Source organism: Oculina patagonica, chromosome 4 (genome assembly GCF_052425735.1).
Source record: "Oculina patagonica isolate OP01 chromosome 4, crgOcupat, whole genome shotgun sequence".
Classification (NCBI taxonomy): domain Eukaryota; kingdom Metazoa; phylum Cnidaria; class Anthozoa; order Scleractinia; family Oculinidae; genus Oculina; species Oculina patagonica.
In genome coordinates this window covers 18,931,923-18,949,776 of record NC_135761.1, presented here as the reverse complement: position 1 = coordinate 18,949,776, position 17,854 = coordinate 18,931,923, and the positions used below count along the sequence as shown (strand labels likewise).

The 17,854-nt window shown below is 37.4% G+C and overlaps 2 protein-coding genes across 5 annotated transcripts in view; one reads left to right on the top strand and one right to left on the bottom strand.

Annotated features, from left to right (window-relative positions):
* LOC144651835 (uncharacterized) overlaps nt 1-17,854 on the top strand; it is a 216,332-nt gene that overhangs the window by 147,324 nt on the left and 51,154 nt on the right. The gene's annotated exons all lie outside the window — the stretch shown is intronic.
* LOC144651788 (uncharacterized) lies at nt 7,437-16,805 on the bottom strand. The gene is made up of 7 exons (XM_078511779.1): nt 16,450-16,805; nt 16,144-16,220; nt 15,995-16,041; nt 14,856-14,905; nt 8,950-9,083; nt 8,159-8,539; nt 7,437-7,937 (listed from the first exon to the last, which is right to left on the bottom strand). The coding sequence occupies exons 2-7, from the start codon at nt 16,183-16,185 to the stop codon at nt 7,584-7,586; spliced, it is 1,008 nt and encodes a 335-aa protein (XP_078367905.1). The 5' UTR covers nt 16,186-16,220; nt 16,450-16,805; the 3' UTR covers nt 7,437-7,583.

The window sequence follows — 17,854 nt, the reverse complement described above, 5'->3', positions numbered from 1 at the left end:
GATAAGAACTTTTTCAGTAAAAGATTCATGACGCTTTGTTGTTGATTGTTCATTGTCAAGGGTTTCCTTGGTTTCTTGATTGTCTTTATTATTAAACATGTCATGTATACTACTGTTTTTAAATTTACTTTTCGCAACTAGTTGTGAAAACGTTTCTTTTCGCGAAAAAGTTGAAATCGTCTTGCAGCAAAGATTTTATTGTGAATCACTGTATCATTTGTTGAGCTTGATATATAAATCCGCATTTCGATTGATTGATTTAGTCCTGTTACCTCAGTGTAACGAAATGTAGTTCTGACGTCCGCTAAATTGAAAGAAGTGGAATATTTTGGAAATAAATCAAACCAGGGTAACATAAACTAGTGCATTCGTCTCTGTTAAGACCCTTATTTGTAGAAAAACGGAAATAGAAATTTGTAGATTTTTTTATAAAAAGTACTGAGATACAATTAGAAAATAGTAAATGTTGTGTCATCTCAGTGAAAATATTCATTTCAGTCAAACATCCCTAGTTAAACACTATTCTCTTATTTTCTAGTTTTAAGAGGCCGTCTTTCTTAAAAACTCCCACTCAAATTCGCATCAAAAATAATTTTGCCTGAAACTCTGGCAACTAAAAGACTTTACCAAGGCTAGAACTAAAACATATTTGGTTTGATTCAAAATGATTTTCAGGCTGCGTTAGGAGCCATCAAGTATTTTGCCCCTTCGGGACCCGCCACAACGTCTGAAAAATAGAAAAATAGGCATTTTTTCGAGCCGCTGTCAAATATTTTATTCGCATCAAACACCGACAATTTTTATATTAAATTGTTTATAAACATTTCTAGTTTTCTTAGAAAGTAGCAACTTTCCCCTCGATTTATCTGGAAATGCAAAATCAAGGATATAATGACCACTACTGATCGGCATCGAACGAAGGTTGAAACATGGCATTGATTTAGAAGCGAATATTTAAATTTCGGGAACTAGCTGATAACTCTACTCTACACAGTCGAAAAGTGTAGTCCTTTATCTGCTAAACTATGCAAAATCACATGTACGTTTTCAGTATTTCAAAAGTTATGACCGTTTGTATCAGCACATGTGCGAGTAATGACGACAATATACCTTATTATAGGAAATTAACGCTTCATGAAATTAACGCGAATTTCAAAAATTCGCGTTAATTTAAGTCGCGATAATATATATTAACGTTAATTTCCGCGCCGTTAATAAAGTGGAGCGTTAATTTCCATGACCTTAATTTCCATTATTTTCGCACCAATTTCTCGATACAGTCTAGACGTTCTTGACTCCTCGGAAAAGGCATTATTTCATCAGGATGGAAATCTGTCGGTATCACTGAAACTGTGAAGAACGCTCAAGGCGGTCAAATTCCTTTTCTTAACCCCCTACGTTTAGGATTATACGCCTAGTGTTGAAATAGACTTGTTCCAGTTGTCTTAACAAGTGTTTTCATTGTGTTCGCCGCGTTAATTTCCTTCATTTTGAAATTACTCTCTCTTTCGCGTTAATTTCCTTTATTGGGAAGTAATTTTTCCTTCAATTCGCGTTAATTTGAGTCGCGTTAATTTCAAATACTTTAATTTACACAAGCGTTTATTTCCTATAATAAGAAGCTAAAATAACTCACATTTGCCATTCCTTCCGACGTTCTTGCAGGCAATTCCCAAAATTTATCTAGACCTATTGTAAGTGGACATCGATGGAAGAACTAAATCATGTTAGTGTTTGGTGATGTTCTTTCGCGTAAAGGTCGTTAATTTTATTTTTCTTCTCAACTTCCTGCTCGAAAATGTCGGGCAGTGACGAATAATTGTAGAGGCACCAAGCAAAACATTTATTGTAATGCCCGTCCCGCAGAATTCGAAATAGGTCGCCAATCCTCGGCTATTCACGCTGTATAGACTATAGAGTTTTCGTTCGTTATTGAAAAGCGAGCTTCGTCTGAGAGCTTCTGAGATTGACTGCAGCCGGAATTTGGCTTATATCACTGCGAACTGGAAATCTGTTCCCTTGTCGTAATGTAACTCTGGTTCGCTAAAGACGACTGCATGGACTGTATTATAGAAATTGCATCTCACGATTAGTACAAATATTCATTTGAGTGGACTATCCGGTGTTAAACTCTAATTTCGTATCGCTGAAATGGTTGATGCCCTTTTGCGCACAAAAACTTTCTCAGTGGGTACTGCCCTTGATCATTCTCTTGACAGCGAATAAGCTCCGACCATTGACCTTTACAGCGCGCTAAATATATTGGACTTGTCGGACGGATGCCTATACTAATAATTATCGATTGCAGCGTTCGCTTCTTGTTGTGTCTTTCTGTGGTTTATTTTAGAAGTCCTTCGATCTCCACCTTGTGACCGGGGAATACTTCCATTTAGATTTTTTTTGGACTCTTTTTTTTTTCAAATATTTTCGGTCTGTTCCTGCCTCTGGAACATGCTCGGCAAGATTTAGAAGACTTTATTTCATCGCAAAATTCTTCTATTTGTCATTCTTTTCGTCGTTTTTGCGGAAAAGTCTCAACAATTTATTTAGAACTATTGTAAGTAGAATGCTAGATGGCATAACTGGATTTGGTACAGTTTTTGGTAATATTAGTGCGCGTTAAGGTCGTATTTCTTTTTTTTTAATTTTTCACTCGAACTTTTTGTTAGTTAGAGACAGAAATAATCGGTTTTGAGTAAGCTCTGTCCTCGCGTCTGCAGAGTTTGTTTGAGAGATGTGCTTCATTGTAAAGGCAATTTTTGTAGAGGCGCCACGTGAAATTTTTTTTCTTGGTAATGCCTGTCCCTTATTTACAGTGTAGACTCGAGTTTTCGTCACTCTAAAGCGTTATTACTCTGAAAGCTTCTGAGAATTACTGCAGCTGCAATTCCCTCTGTTTTTTTTGATAGCCTGATCTTGATAGTGCTAAAAATAAAAATTCCATAAACTTGGCTTGGGATTTAGTCGAGTTGCACAACACGGAAGATATAGTCCCATCAGTATGCAAATATTCAGTAAAACGTCGCAATATAAAATCCTTGGTAACTATAGCTATAAGCATGCACAGTTAACGTACGCCAATTTTTTTTTACGAGTTACTGAGATGGTTTTGATAATAAGAATAAGGGAGAGTAACGAAACTTGAAACTTGGCTGTAGCATAGCCGAACGATTACAATTTAGCAGAAAATAAACGATCGTGGTTTGGGACGAATTACTGAATAATCTAAAAATAACTAGAGGAATCTCGTTTTAGCTCCTCTCTTTATCGCCCAAATCCGAGATCACGCGGTTTAAAAAAAAAAACTTTCTTTAATCACAACAAAAATAAAATTATTTTTTTACAAAGTATATATAGTTGTAAACTTCAAAGTAACTAATTAGTTTTTTTTCTGAAGATTTGATTTAAGAGCTCTTGTTTTGCCACGCTTGTCAACACAGACGAATTTGACTTGTTTGTCAAAAGCCAAATATAAAATTCTCATTCAACTCGTTCTTAACTTTGCTTAATGTCATAAGGGTACCTCTGCCTTAAAAAGGGGCTCGTCATAAAGTGCCGTAAAGTTGATATATATGATTACCTTATTATAGGAAATTAACGCTTGTGTTAATTAATGTGTTTGAAATTAACGCGACTTAAATTAACGCGAGTTGAAGGAAAAAGTATTTCCCAGTAAAGGAAATTAACGCGAAACAGGGGGTAAATTTCAAAATGAAGGAAATTAACGCGACGTACGCAAAGAAACGTTTGCTTGTCGATAAAATTAAACAGGAACAAGTTATTTCAACACTAGGCGTATAATCTTAAACGGAAACAATGTTCGTGGTACTAAACTTAAACGTAGGACCATTTCTAGCGTTTTTCAAAGTTTAAGTGATACCGACAGATTCACACCCTGACAAATTAATGCTTTTTCCTAAGAGTCGAGAGCGTCTGGCTTGTATCAAGAAATTGGGGCAAAATAATGGAAATTAAGGTCATGGAAATTAACGCTCTACTAAATTAAGGGTGCGGAAATTAACGCAAACAAAAATTAACGCGACTAAAATTAACGCGAATTTTTGAAATTCGAGTTAATTTCATGAAGCGTTAATTTCCTATAATAATACACTTTATAAAAGAATTGACATTTCAAGACATGTTGAATCTTTGGCTTTGCTGATGATTGTTCAGCCCCACGGGTTTGTTTGGTTTCTAAAGGTTTTTCTAATATATTTGCATTTATAAACCTGTCATCAGATACAATTGTACGTGTTTTTTCCATAATTTAACGTAGTAAACTGTTACAATGTTTATTTTATTTTTTCTTAACTTTTTGTATAACGTTTCCTTTTCCGAAAGAAATCGAATGACTTCAGTACTCTGGCAAATCGATCACTACAGGCTTCGTATTGCCGGCGACTCCATACTCCGATTGATCTAAAATTTCTTCTTCTGCAACCCTGCGATATGTTAAAGTACATAATTGAAATCGAGAAGGGACCAAAGTTATGCAAATATCCAGTTCCAACGAAACATCAGAAAATAACTCAGTCACCCAGTTTTATCGCCTGGTTAACCTCCGTCCCTCTATAAGGCGGAATGATGTTGATCCTGGATTCAATTATCGAGTTTATTGGCCATCTCCAAGCGACGCGTGTTTGCCATTTATGTACTGACTTATCACCCTCGTGGCGAAAATTACTGTGTACAACGTCTTTCGTCCAATATCTATACAAATATCAGCCATTATCAACGAAAATTTACCAACGAACATAACCAGCAAAAATCACATTGACTTGGCTCCAATTACGATTTCTAGTTTTTAATAAAAGATGGTTACACATGTACAAGGCTGTTCTCGACATGTTGTATCTCTTAAAAGTTGAACTCTGCTGTGAAAGGTTTGGAAAGGAATGCATTGCGATGGGAAAAACACCCTTCGATTCAGTTTATATTCTGCAGCACTAACTCGGTATCGTTGTTAATCTTTCACGAAAATTCCTAACTCGATTACCTTTTGGTAGATTACTTTTTGTTGTGAAAATCGGCATATATTTATTGATTACGCCAGAATCATATATTATATAAACCCGGTAAACTCTTGAATTGCGAGAAGCTAAATAAGCTTTAATCTGTTTTTTTTTTCCCTTTCAAATGCATTCAAAATTACACAAAATTAAATAACACAGAGCATAGGCTAAACATTTCCCCACTGCAAACATTTCAACTCTCTTCTTGCCGGTAATCATGAAATCGTTACTTTCGCCGAGTGCTAATTGCTTTCTTTTAATCGCGCTTATATGTGAAGTCTGTGAAGGGAAAGGGTTGTGATCAGGCAAAGAATAAAGCGCCAGGGTAACTAGAATGTCGGCTATAATTCACTTGTTGCAGTTCGTTTTGTCCGTGTTTTATTTGGCCCATTTTTCTACTCTAATATCTTGGTCGTTTAACCAAACACGACATTATTTCAGTAGCGCAAAATGAGAGTCATCAGTGTACACGTTGCAATCCTGACTTGAGGTCTTGTGCCTCTTTTTCGTTTTAGAAAATTAAATTTTCAACTTACCTTCGCATCTTTGTCCTCCTTTCTCCCCGCATCGTTTTGTCCGTTGACGAAGCAGTTTTGTAAAAAAGCTCGAACTCGAAAAATCACACCTTTTGACAATTTAGCACTGTTTAACAACAGTGAAACGCAATCTAATGAGGCCATTTGCCTAGCATCCAGATCTCTTCATACTAACTCGTGACGTCACGATTACACATACATTACGTCACAACACATTCCCAGGACCATGCTCGTGCTATGCACTCGGTCTACAGCGCAGCCTAAAGGACTAGGTCTAGTAGGGAATCCCAGAAAAAAAAAGGCGTTTGTAGTCGGATGAGCTGTAAAATCAAATTGTTTTGCGCTTTAGGATTTGTAAGTCATGCCAAGAGTTACACATTTGGATTTCGTCCAATAAAATAAGTTGCATAACGTCAGGAAAATAAATTATTAATGAATTTATGGTCCGTCAGTTTATCAAGTCCTTTAAGGTTTTAAAAAATTAAAGCTTGGTCGTGTTAAAATTTCGCGGGGGTGATTTTAGCGACCTAGACAGCAAAACGGTACCTATTTTTACATGAGCTCATAGCCTGTGAAAAAGGATCTAGATAATGCATAAAACGGCAGTGCCATATTCGCGGTGTCTGACATTTGCAGACTGCAAAATGCAGAATGCAGACTGCAGACTTTTTACTTTGGTTAGCCTACTACACCCTCCGGTTAGCCTTCTATTCACTTCGGCTAGCCTGAATAGAACTTCGGTTAGCCTGTTTACGGTTAGCTTTCAAAAATTCTACATTCTGCATTCTGCATTCTGCAAATGCCAGACACCGCCATATCATGATTGAAAGTAAAAACGTTTTTCTGGTTTAAAAATGTTCCAAACGTTCTAAAAATTTCGTAGAATGCCCCAGCGTTTCGGCTAAAACTTCAGCCTTCATCAGGGAAAAGTCACAAGGAATTAGTAAAAAGCAAGTTTTTATAATATGAAAATCGGAGCTAATTGTCATATATACGAAAAAAGCCCGTCTTATTAGTAAAAATTAACAACAATCCTGAAACGTTAATCTCTCTTATGGAAAACTCGTAACTTTAAGGCTCCTTCAGTTTTTAATTTTTGCGATCACGAAAATGTTTAGAGCTTGTAGCTCCAACTATTTTAAACAGCGCACTGATGTGTAGTTTACAGTTTCTTTGCAGTATCTTTTTCATAAATACAAATTTACGGTCAAGGAATAGTCTGTGTAACGTGGAAGCCAAAATCCTTGAATGGGAAGTATTTAGAAGCACTGTAGGTTGGGCAAATTTTTTCCCACATTCAGTTGCAAAAAAAATTGGCAAATAAACTGGCGAAGTTGTTTTGAAGAGGCGGTGTTCAGCAGAATTTACATGTTCTAGGAAAACATTAGTCAGGGTCTAAATTTATTTTAATCGCGTCGTTCCAAGTAAAAATGATTAGCAGGAGACCTTATTTACATGTAAGAACCTCCATTTTGTGAAATTCTCTTAGTAGTACTGCTGGTTTGGTGACGCTTGAAAACAACGAAGCAGCTTTGTTCTTTTGCATGTTTGAGATTTCGCTTGGGACAAAAGTTGAGTGTTAGTTGGCTTTGTGGTCACTTGAATATTCACGCCGTTTATAAATCTCGTACCTGTTTGTTTTGTTTGTCGCCAGAGAACTAAATTGTTATTGTAAAATTGAATTGATCTGAGCATTTTGTTTGTGTTCAATTCTTCCTGGCCATGGCTAGTTCTCTAATTATGTATTTTTTTCTGACAGTTCTTTGCTTACATCGTATACAAAATATTGCATCGCTTTCTGGAGTCAGTTGCAACAGAAAAGAAAGAAAGAAAAAGAAGAAAACAAACAAACAAATAAAAAAGAAACCGTTCCTTCTAGTTGTCAATTTTCCTGCTTTTTATTAACAACAGCTGCAAATGTGAAACAATTACAAAGCACACCAAGTAAGCATACAAACCACTCGTTATATAATTAAGCAACTAATCATTGTCCCATTATAAGCGTTTATGCAGGAATGGATGTTCTGTCTCGGATCTAAGCCTGAGGTTTAGGAACTTCTTCAACAAAGATCCGGGATACTGAACGCCAGCCTGTGTAAGCGTCAGCCTTTGCACCTTGCTCACAGTCACCAACCCAGAATCCCACGCGCACCTTGCCTTTGTTGATGTTGTTACAGTGCCCCTCAATATGGCGGACTCGGTGAGGATTTTTACCACTTCCTTTCCACATGTACACAACACCGTCAATTGGCAGGGGAGCTGCACATTCAGCACCGTTGAAAGTGAAATACCAGCGTTTGCAGCAACTGTCACAGTTGCTGATTCTCAGGACACCAGTCCAGTAAACATGGAGGGCTGTGTCAGAGAAGTTCTTGGTGAACACACAGTCCTGTGTAAAAATTATGATACAAGATAATTCAAAAATTCAGTTTACTAGAATCTGAAATAGTTAGAAGGAGCGTTTTGTTGTTTGGGTTTGAAAAGTTCATTTTCAGTTTTGTCCGAGCTTTGTGAGAATTTTCTCACCTCATATCAATCTTTTTCCTTAATTTATATAGCACATTCAAACAAATGTTTTTGGATAAACATATAAACCTTTGAAAAATTTACCTTGATCAGACCGTTGTCTTTGCCGTCATTCAAGTCTTTCCATGCGCACTCTTTCCAGTTCTTATAAGACATCGCACCAGGAGTTCCAGGGATTCCACTCGTTCCACTGTCTCCACGCTGCCCCTTTTGACCGGGAGGACCCTGCACACCAGGTGTTCCTTTGGCACCATGAATTCCTTTGGGACCTAGAGATCCCTGGGGTCCGGTCTTCCCTGGGCTACCCTGATCACCTTTGGCTCCTTCACGGCCATCACGGCCATCACGGCCTGGTGCCCCAGGAGACCCAGACTTTCCGTGTAAACCTGCAGGGCCTGGTACTCCAGGGAACCCAGGTCTGCCGTGAATACCAGGGACACCACCATAACAGAAAGAAGGAGGTTGCTGGGTTGGAATAAGAAACGAGTCATGAGTTATTAATGAGAAAGTCAGTAAAGACAAATCTCTTGGCAACGTCAGGTGAAGATACGAGTTTTGCATGTTTGCTGATTAGATTTAATGCATATTTTATCCATTACTTTTCCACGCCAAAAATCAAAGGCTGTCGACTTTTCCATGCCTTCTGTTAAGATGCCTATGTAGCTGCGTTTTTTCACTTTTAAGTTTTTTGGATTCAAGCAGAATAGTTCATAACTATTAACATCACAATGCTGCACACTGTTTTGCACAATACAATTATTAGGTCAGGTTATGTAGTTAGGCAACTTGACGAGCAAATATATGGTTCTTAACAGCTGCTTAGTTCAATCTTCCTCCTAGCCGCTGTATGGTTTCAAGTTAAACAAACAGCATACCATATTTGAGGACGGTTGTTTTGTGGTTTTGTTGCCCTCCGCAGCACAATAGATGGCAAAGCATGACATCACATACACCATGGAAACCACAGAGACTTTACTCATAAGAAGGGCCATTTCTTCTTTACGATTTTCTGTGGAAAAAGGTAGAAAGATTTAAGATCAAATCCACCGCGCCGATTGTTAAATGAAGTCATTTATTTTATTGTTATCATTAGAAATTAAAGACCGTCTGCAATGATGGCAAGAGGCAATCCTGTAACAAAAACCATTTGTATTTCAAAATCTACGACACCAGTTTTTGCATTTTAGAGACAGAAAATCTGATCGCATAATATTCAATATTTGTCTTCCCCACAGAAGAGGTCTTGAGCGCAGTCATGGTGCTCAATAAAGAGTTATTTGATATTTTTTTTTGATATTTTTTGCCACTCTTGCCTCGTCGCTGTATAACCTCGAGTCGAACGACTCGCGATAAAACAAGTTTGTGAATACTAATTTAACAGCTATATTAAGATTATTTTTTTTTCTTACAGGGAATGTAATTGGCCAGAACAACTTTTTTTGTTACCCATTTGATCAATGAAATGCAGTCTTCTATTCGTAAGTTACCTAATGCTGAGGTGTTGCATTAGTTGATGACCTTGACGATCCTTTGACTGAATAATTTTCTTCTCTTATTTGAGATACTATACCAATTTATTTTTTTAACGCAAGACAAACCAAAAAGAGGACCGAATATTTTCTGCTCAATTTTCGTAACGCAACTTACAGTCAAAAGATTATCCATGTTTAACTGAAGTTATGAAAAATGTATTTTCTACTGGTATGCAGTCAATACAGTTCATTAACAGGTTTTTGGTTATTTATTTCGCTGTGTATGACACGCCGCTTGGGCGTGCCCCTTGGGTATCTCTGATTGGTTTGATAAGGTATTTATAGACTGTTCAGAGTTGTTCAGTCCTCTCGCTTTCGCATTCCATGCTGACATTGAAGTTGTAAATCCGAAGTTTTGAGTAATCCTATGGTTGCAGCAAGAGTCTTCAAATCCAGAGTTAGTCAATTAAGTGTCCTCCCTGTTCAAGAATTACCTGTCGTCCTAGTTCGGATAGTCAATTAGAATTCGGAGGAAAGTCGAAAATCGACATTGAAGCATTGTAGTTTAAATTCATAGTAATTATAAGCTGTTTGAGTTGAACGTTCGCTCAGCTAGAGATCAGCCTGGATAAACCGTCAGAAGTCTGCAAGCTGGTAACGGAAGGAGGACAGCTCACAACGACGCGGCAGAAGGCGATAAATCTCGCGGATAGAAGCAAAGACGAGTTGTTGGCTCTACATGTATACGAGTCGGACGAGCTTGCTTGTCAGAAGATGCAAAGAGAATTGACTGTCAGCCGAAAAGAAGAAGGCGGATTCGGACGCTAATTTCGCAGTATTCTCAAGAGGTTCTAACCAACTAGCAATTTAGCCTTCTCGCGGTAAGATCTTATATTTTTTACTTTGTGATGTCTCGCGTAGGTTGGATTGCCTGAGCATCCAACCATCATTCCCTTGGTGTGTATTTTTTGCAGTATTGAAGAAGAAAATAATTTACGTTCGTTTGAGCGTAGCGAATTAGAACGTAAATGTATTTTCTACTGGTATGCAGTCAATACAGTTCATTAACAGGTTTTTGGTTATTTATTTCGCTGTGTATGACACGCCGCTTGGGCGTGCCCCTTGGGTATCTCTGATTGGTTTGATAAGGTATTTATAGACTGTTCAGAGTTGTTCAGTCCTCTCGCTTTCGCATTCCATGCTGACATTGAAGTTGTAAACCAGCCCGCCCGCCCGCCCATTTCGTTTTTGTTATCTTGTCTTATTGATTGCTTGTCAATTTTATACATGTTTTTTTGTCCGAACAGAATGTGTTGCAGGTGTTAATTTTTATTTCAAACGGCGGACAGTGGGCTAAGGACTGCAGGTTCGGAAACTTTTGCAGACTGCAGTAAAACTAAAGTAGTTGAACTTCCCATTAATTACTGGAGCAGCGCCGCTTCCACTAAGCCCGCCGGCATCAGGAGCACGCAATGATGGGGCATCGAAATGATATTGGTAATGTCGATCTGTTTGACGAATTGAATGAGGTAACACAAAAATCAGATATGAGCGTGAAGTTTCTACTAGACCAGGTGTGTTGCAAGTTATTAAAGGGCAGTCTGGGAAGAAATATTCATTTCTGTTATTTTTAGGCGTCTCAGAGATTATTGTATCAGTTGTTTTAGATGGTTTTCGTCTTCCTTTCAAGAAGATTCCCTCAGAAATTTTTCAAAAGCTATGTGTTATCTTTGCATCATTCTGTATTTGTAGATAAGCTATTTAGTGCCTTTACATTTTACCGGGTTGGCAGAAGTTAAGGCTCCTTCTTATATGGTTTACCCTTTAGTGTTTCGAATTAACCCTATGGAAGAAGAGATAAACATTTTTATGAACAAGGATTTAGTGCGTAAACGGGAATATCACTTTGCCCTATTCTATAAGGGAGTATTTATGGTTTTGTTTGGTCTAAGTGGCTATTACCTATCACCTATATTCACACCCTGATCATCGTACATTTATATTGTTAGGTTTTCGCTTGCTTTTCGTTAGGCGACGCTTAGTTTAGGTGTTTTTCTGTTTACTGTATTTCCATTTGGGTTGGATCTTTATTCCATGCCTCAAGTCGCTCGAACTGAATATTGAAGGATTTTAAGGGGGTCAACATTGTTCTATTCCTGGACGAGGAGAAGTTGATCCATATTGATTATTACTCTTGTGCAGTCTTAGATCCAGTTTACGGAAGTTCAGATTTATTTTTTAGCTATGGCGGGAAGTTTTAGTGGACCCTTGTTAATTTTCGAATGGTATAGTACAGAACACTATCTATAGAACAATTCCTATTTCGGATAGACGGTTATTTTTACTTTGCATTTCTGTATGTCTTCATAATTGTTTCAGAAAAAAAAAGTTTATGGGGAATTGTTTAGCCTGGCTTGGGGGAAATTTGTTTCCATTGGTGTAGTATTTGAGGACATTTCCCGAATTATGACCAGTTATTACAACAAGGACATTGAGGCTGCGCAGGATTACGATTTCACTAGACGTTTACTTTGGCCCAATTTATTCTCTAAGAAAACATGTTGAGTATTGAAGTGGACTGGACAGGATGAATTTGAAAAGTCATTATGGATTGGCCCGTCTTATTGTATTGTTAGCTCAGATGCTAGTGCCACAAAATGTGGCGTCCATTTAGGTAACAGTGAACAAGTGCGCCATAATGATAACTGGGTGCATGTATACACGTTTGTGGTATGACTTGTCTGGAAAAGTTTTTGTCATTTCAGCAAGGCTCTTATGTTAAGTTGGTTTTAGATAGTTGTTCGTTTGCAGAGTATTACATTCGAGTAGCACGAAGTTGAAGTTTACATGTTATATAGCCCAAAATTTTCAGCTCCTATTGACAGCGGTGTCAAATTGTATGCTATGGTTTCCCGTACGGAGCTCGTTGTGAGGATTATAAAGTCGCATTATTTACATGTATACATAAATGGTTGACTAATTACAACTCATCATGTTTTCAAGCATTGAATATGGGTGGGAATCCCATATAGTGGTCTACTTTGTCAGTTTGGCAACAACTAGGTATGTTTTCACTTTAGTTTTTGAAATCCATGCAGGACTTACGGAGTGGATTTATTAATTCACTAGGTATTCACTGCTCGTATACATGCATGCAAGGCCATTGCCACATTTATCGTACTGTTCTGGACCTCGTCTCGTTTTTTCCTAAACTTTCAGAATAATTGCTCGTTTTGCAATAGATGGCAAGCTGTTTATAGTCTTTATAGCAAGAGTGTACTGGAACATCGGCGAAATACTGTTTTACTTCGAGCAGATTCTTTCATTTCAACATTGGTAGCTGTTTGTATAAAGTTTTCGCTGATTACAATACCGCTGGGGCAGTTTCTATTTATGTTTGGTTAATATTTGATTGACGTTATCAGCAAGGAGGCGCTGGCCTGACTTTGGGACGCTTGTCCATTCACTCATCAGAAGGAGGCGCTGGCCTGTTTTTGGGACGCTTGTCCATTCACTCATCAGGAGGAGGCGCTGGCCTCATTTTGAGTCACTTGTCCGTTCACCTTTCAGAAAGGAGGCGCTGGCCTGATTTTGCAGAGCAATTTGTTTGCATTCAGCTTATGTTAATTTATTTCAGTTTATGTGCTCGCTCGCTTCCATGTAGGTTTATATGGATACAAATGCCTGTCACTTCTCTTTTTTCTTCATTATAGATGTTAACTATTCAAGGTTATCAGAGGAGCCCCCAGCTAGCAAGAAACCAAGCACGAAGGACGTCCTGAAGTTGTTTATGAAGGTTACTTCACAGCAAAAAGATATTAAAAAAAAAAAAAAAAAAAAAAAAAAAATCGTCAAGTTCTTTATAAGATGCGGTATCTTGTCCTCATACTGTCTCAGTTTCAGTTGTATCGCTTTACAAGCCGCATGCGCATCTTACGTAGTTTCAAGTCTTATGCAGCTTTTATTTTGATTCATGTCCGCATTATCATTAATCATTTGGCCGGATAGCTCAATTTGAAATAGTTTTTTAACAGCGGTTCAGCATTTGTTAGGGTGTTTATCTCTGCTAATAAAATCATCGATAAGTATGCTGCTCCATCAACAAGCCTGAAGGACTTGCGCTTAGCTTGCATATGTTTGTTAGGTAGCGAAAGATTCTTCGAAATGATGTATTGAATAGTTTGTTAACTTAAGCTTAGCTTTTGGCATTTTGGCTGTTCATTCTAGTTATTTGTTCCTTACGTACATGTGGAAATCTACTGATGTTTACAGTGAAGGGACTAATGTTTAAATTAAGAGGTTATGTAACTATATTATCTCGTCTCAACAACAGCTTAACATTATTGGATCAATAAGTTTTTTGTGGTTTTTCAATACCGTCTAGCAGAATGGTACCAAGCTGTTATGCGCAAGATGTAGGGAGCTATTGAAGAACTGTAAAGGATCTTGCTCTGAGTATTTCATTGTCATTGATAGCATAAGCTCGAAGAAGCTACATCCGTGGTTAGAAGTAGCGCCAATTTATCACAACGATTACTTTTATTACATTGTACATATAATTATTTTGAAATAACTGCTCACCTTATCCTAACTGATTTAATAAGTATTTTGGTACTTCTATTTTTTCTGGTAGGCGTCAACATTAGCTCTAAACGTTCCTTTTTCACTGTATGAAATGATCAATAAATGTCAATAAATGAATATGCTATCGATATTTTCAACTCACCATGAAATTTAAATGTTGCGAAAAGTTTGAAACTACTTTGGATGTCATGAACACTCATAAGAACAATTCATTGTAACAACATCAGACAATTGTATAAATTGCAAAATTGTGCTTGAAATAAAAATGTCTCTGTCCGTTTTCACTGACATCATTCAGTTTGTTAATTTGGTTATAAGTGACTCGTTTTTTCTTTACAAAGACTGTCACCATACAGTCATTAAAATGCAATTTCAATTTACGGCATATGGACAGTTAAGCTTGTTAATGATTCTTCATTAAACACGATTAATACAATAAATACAAGAAAGAAGGAATTTTGCGGGACTTTACTGAGTCTAATGACTTGTTTATTTCAAGAGAAAATGACTGAGAAAATAACGTATCTTTTTGAAGCAAAGTTATTGCGCATTTGGATCGCACGATGTTTCGCAAGTTGATGCTTCGGTATTGAAATTCGGTAAACATGGGTGATCAGCATTCTATTTTTTAAAAACCTAATGCTGCCAAACTTTAAGTTTAGTTTCCAAAAATGCGCTCAAGCAGAACAATATATAAAGAAGGCACATTTAAAACAGTCACTAACCTCTCTTGCAAACTTGCGTGTCTGGAAATCTGCAGACAATAATCTTTATACTGGAGAGAAAGGAGAGAGAAATGTTAGATTTAACATTAAATCAAGCAAAGAAGCAGAGAAAATCAAAGTTGTGGCTTACACAGTCAGCCAAGAAGCTCTTGTCTTGTCGCTTTTAGAACAGGAGTAGAATTGATCCCGATAAAACAAGTTTGTGAAATACAAACAACTTTGTTTAGACTAAAAGTTGCATTCTTACAAGGAATTTTATTCGCTGGAACAAACTTTTTATTAGCAGATGGGAACGAAATGGTCTTTCATTTGTAAGTTATAATTACCAAATATTGATTGCATAAGATAATGATTTCGATGAATATTTTTTCTCTAGCGCTTTGTTTTCAAAGTTAAAGTTGATACAATTTTTAAAAAAATAAAACCAAAACAGAATTTTGTATTTCCCCCTTCAATTTCCCATGCACAACGTATTGCTAGACACCTCAACTATATTGTAAAGTAGCAGCTCTAACAAAGACGTCCTTTTTTACGCTTCTGAACTACTTGGTCATTCCTTTGTCATAATAATGTCTGAACGCGATGAACATTTCCAAAATGAAAGTTGCCGCTTTTTCCAATAAAAAAAAAATAGAAGTTTCACGCGGTTAATAGGTACTGATGAATGTGTCCGCACCAGACACGCCAGGATTTCGAAATCGACGCTCGCTGTTACAAAATATTAATTGAAGTTTGTTGGTTTCGTTGAGAGAGACTCTTTTTTACTTAAATCATTTTTCAATGCGTCGCCCAGATAATGCTGTCAGTGTCCGTTTAAGATGTGAAAGTTCGGACGCAGTCTCGGTGATAGCACGAATTGTGATTCGCCATATATAGCTCCCCCTCCACCTCCCGCTCCACACTGCAAACCAACAACTATACGGTACGTAAAATAGCACGAAAGATGACATTTAAAACTTGTTGGCAATCGTGTAGACGATGCAGCTGATCGCAGAATGTTTCACAAATTTACGGTCCAGAACTACCTTGACAAAATCGAAAAATTTGTATTAAACTGTTAATGCCGGCCAGACTTCTTTTTAAAACACTCTACCGTGACAGTATAAAAGCACAGATTTTTAAAATATGCAATCACTTACCTTTCTAGTAGAATTGTGTCTCTCCGAATCTGTAAGTGACAACTAGGCTGTAGAAGAAGAGAGAGAACTGTATGTTACATTTCAGAACTGTTATTGAAAAAGGAAGACTGACGCGAAAGTAAAAAAAATAAAACTTAGCGGTAACTTACACCACAATGTACGTCGTCAGCAAAGTCCCTTTTTGCGTCCATGCTTTTTAGCCCTCCAGTCGGCAAATGGAATGATTCTGGACATAACGCGTTTGCAAATTAATTTCGCAACTATATTTTGAGGGACGTTTTCTGTATAATATTCTCACAGGCATTGTCGTTCGACAGAAATCAATTCTATCATTCGCATGGTTACAAAATACTTTTCTCAAATGATGCAAGTTTGACAAATAATTATAACCTTTAACATATATACATCCAGTAACTGTATTTATTACGCTTAAACAGCAAGAAATTAGTGTTTACCTCTTAATTCTCAGCATTCTGTCTCAGAGCTTGCCGGAGTAATGACGTTCCCTCATGTTTTAAAGAATTTCACACCGTTGGGCTTGCTGATTGTATCGATCGTTAAAAAAGAAATTTAAAAGAAATTTAATAGCCGGATTAAAGACATAGCTGTAGCTATAAGTTAAAATCTGTTTACGTGGCGGCCAGACAGTCTTCATGCAAATCAAACTTCCCAAAGCGGGTAGCGAAAAGAGTAAAAAATCTTGCAGCTATTTAACTCTCATTAGATGGTTATTTTCGTTGACTTTTGTCGAACGAAAAGCGCCGGTTACTTGAACGCTCCAATAAGTACTTGTCCCAAACCCTCGAGTGTTTCAATGTAAATATTTGTCATTTATATTTTTATAAGTGAATTGTGTGATGGTGAATATTTGAGTTCCGGGTGATTGCGTTTGTTTGACAGGACATTTGAATATCGCAAATAGAATGTGATTTATTATAATTAACACTTCGGGCTATAACCATGCACTCGATATAATTAACGCTTCCTGTTTCTGCCAAGGCGGATTTACGAATCATCGTAGTGTTCGAGATAAACCGCCCATATAACACAGCATATATAGTAGTAGTATAACTTTTTTTGGATTTTTATTTGGAGGATAAGAAACGAAAGCTAGAATGGATCATAATTAAATAATCACGATCTCACTGTCTCGTCAAGCTATATAGCTAAACAAACAGGAAAAGATTACCATACACGCAGACGTTTGCGTGACACGCGTGACTCTCAGTCTCTCGCGCGCGTTCATTGAAGAACCGTGAGCGGTTCGACCACGAGTTCGACATTTAAGATTGACTAATGACCTTTTAGTTCACTGCCGCTTAGATGTGATGCCATCAGGAGCGATATAGTGTTTATGGGAATTAAAAGTCGGTAGTCTCCTTGGAATCAGAGATGGGAAATTTTCAACGTATATTTCCTTACTAACTGAATTTGAAGTTTTCCATGATCACAGTTGCTCGCGCGCTTTCGACGAAGAGATACAGAAGGTATGTGAACTGACTAGGCAGTGGGGGTGGGGGTAGGGGTGGCTGAAAATGCGACTGCATGTTTCCTAACGTAAACATATCTAAACTCTTAAAAATTATTGAGTAAATCTCTTTTATTCGACTTCACAGACCGAATATTACCGAAAAAAAAGAAAGACAGCTGAATTCGGGCTTCCTTATTTCCCAGTAGTTAACGTGCAGTGAGTGAGAAATAAGGAATTGTCGTGATATGGCGTGGCACATATTTTAAGTACGTTCTAATTAAAATGAGTGTAGTTAATACACAGAGCTGTCAGCTGCCTCGAATACCTAGAGTTGGAGGGTAGCGCATTAGCACAGACGTTCTCTTAAACTCGGAGTTCCAGAAAAGTAA

Excerpts from the sequence above, each read along its gene's own strand:
- LOC144651788 (XM_078511779.1), bottom strand. The coding sequence starts at position 16,185 with ATGGACGCAAAAAGGGACTTTGCTGACGACGTACATTGTGGT. Across the intron at positions 16,042-16,143 it reads CTGACGACGTACATTGTGGT|CCTAGTTGTCACTTACAGAT; the intron begins GTAAGTTACCGC and ends CTTCTTCTACAG. Across the intron at positions 7,938-8,158 it reads AAGACAACGGTCTGATCAAG|GACTGTGTGTTCACCAAGAA; the intron begins GTAAATTTTTCA and ends ATTTTTACACAG.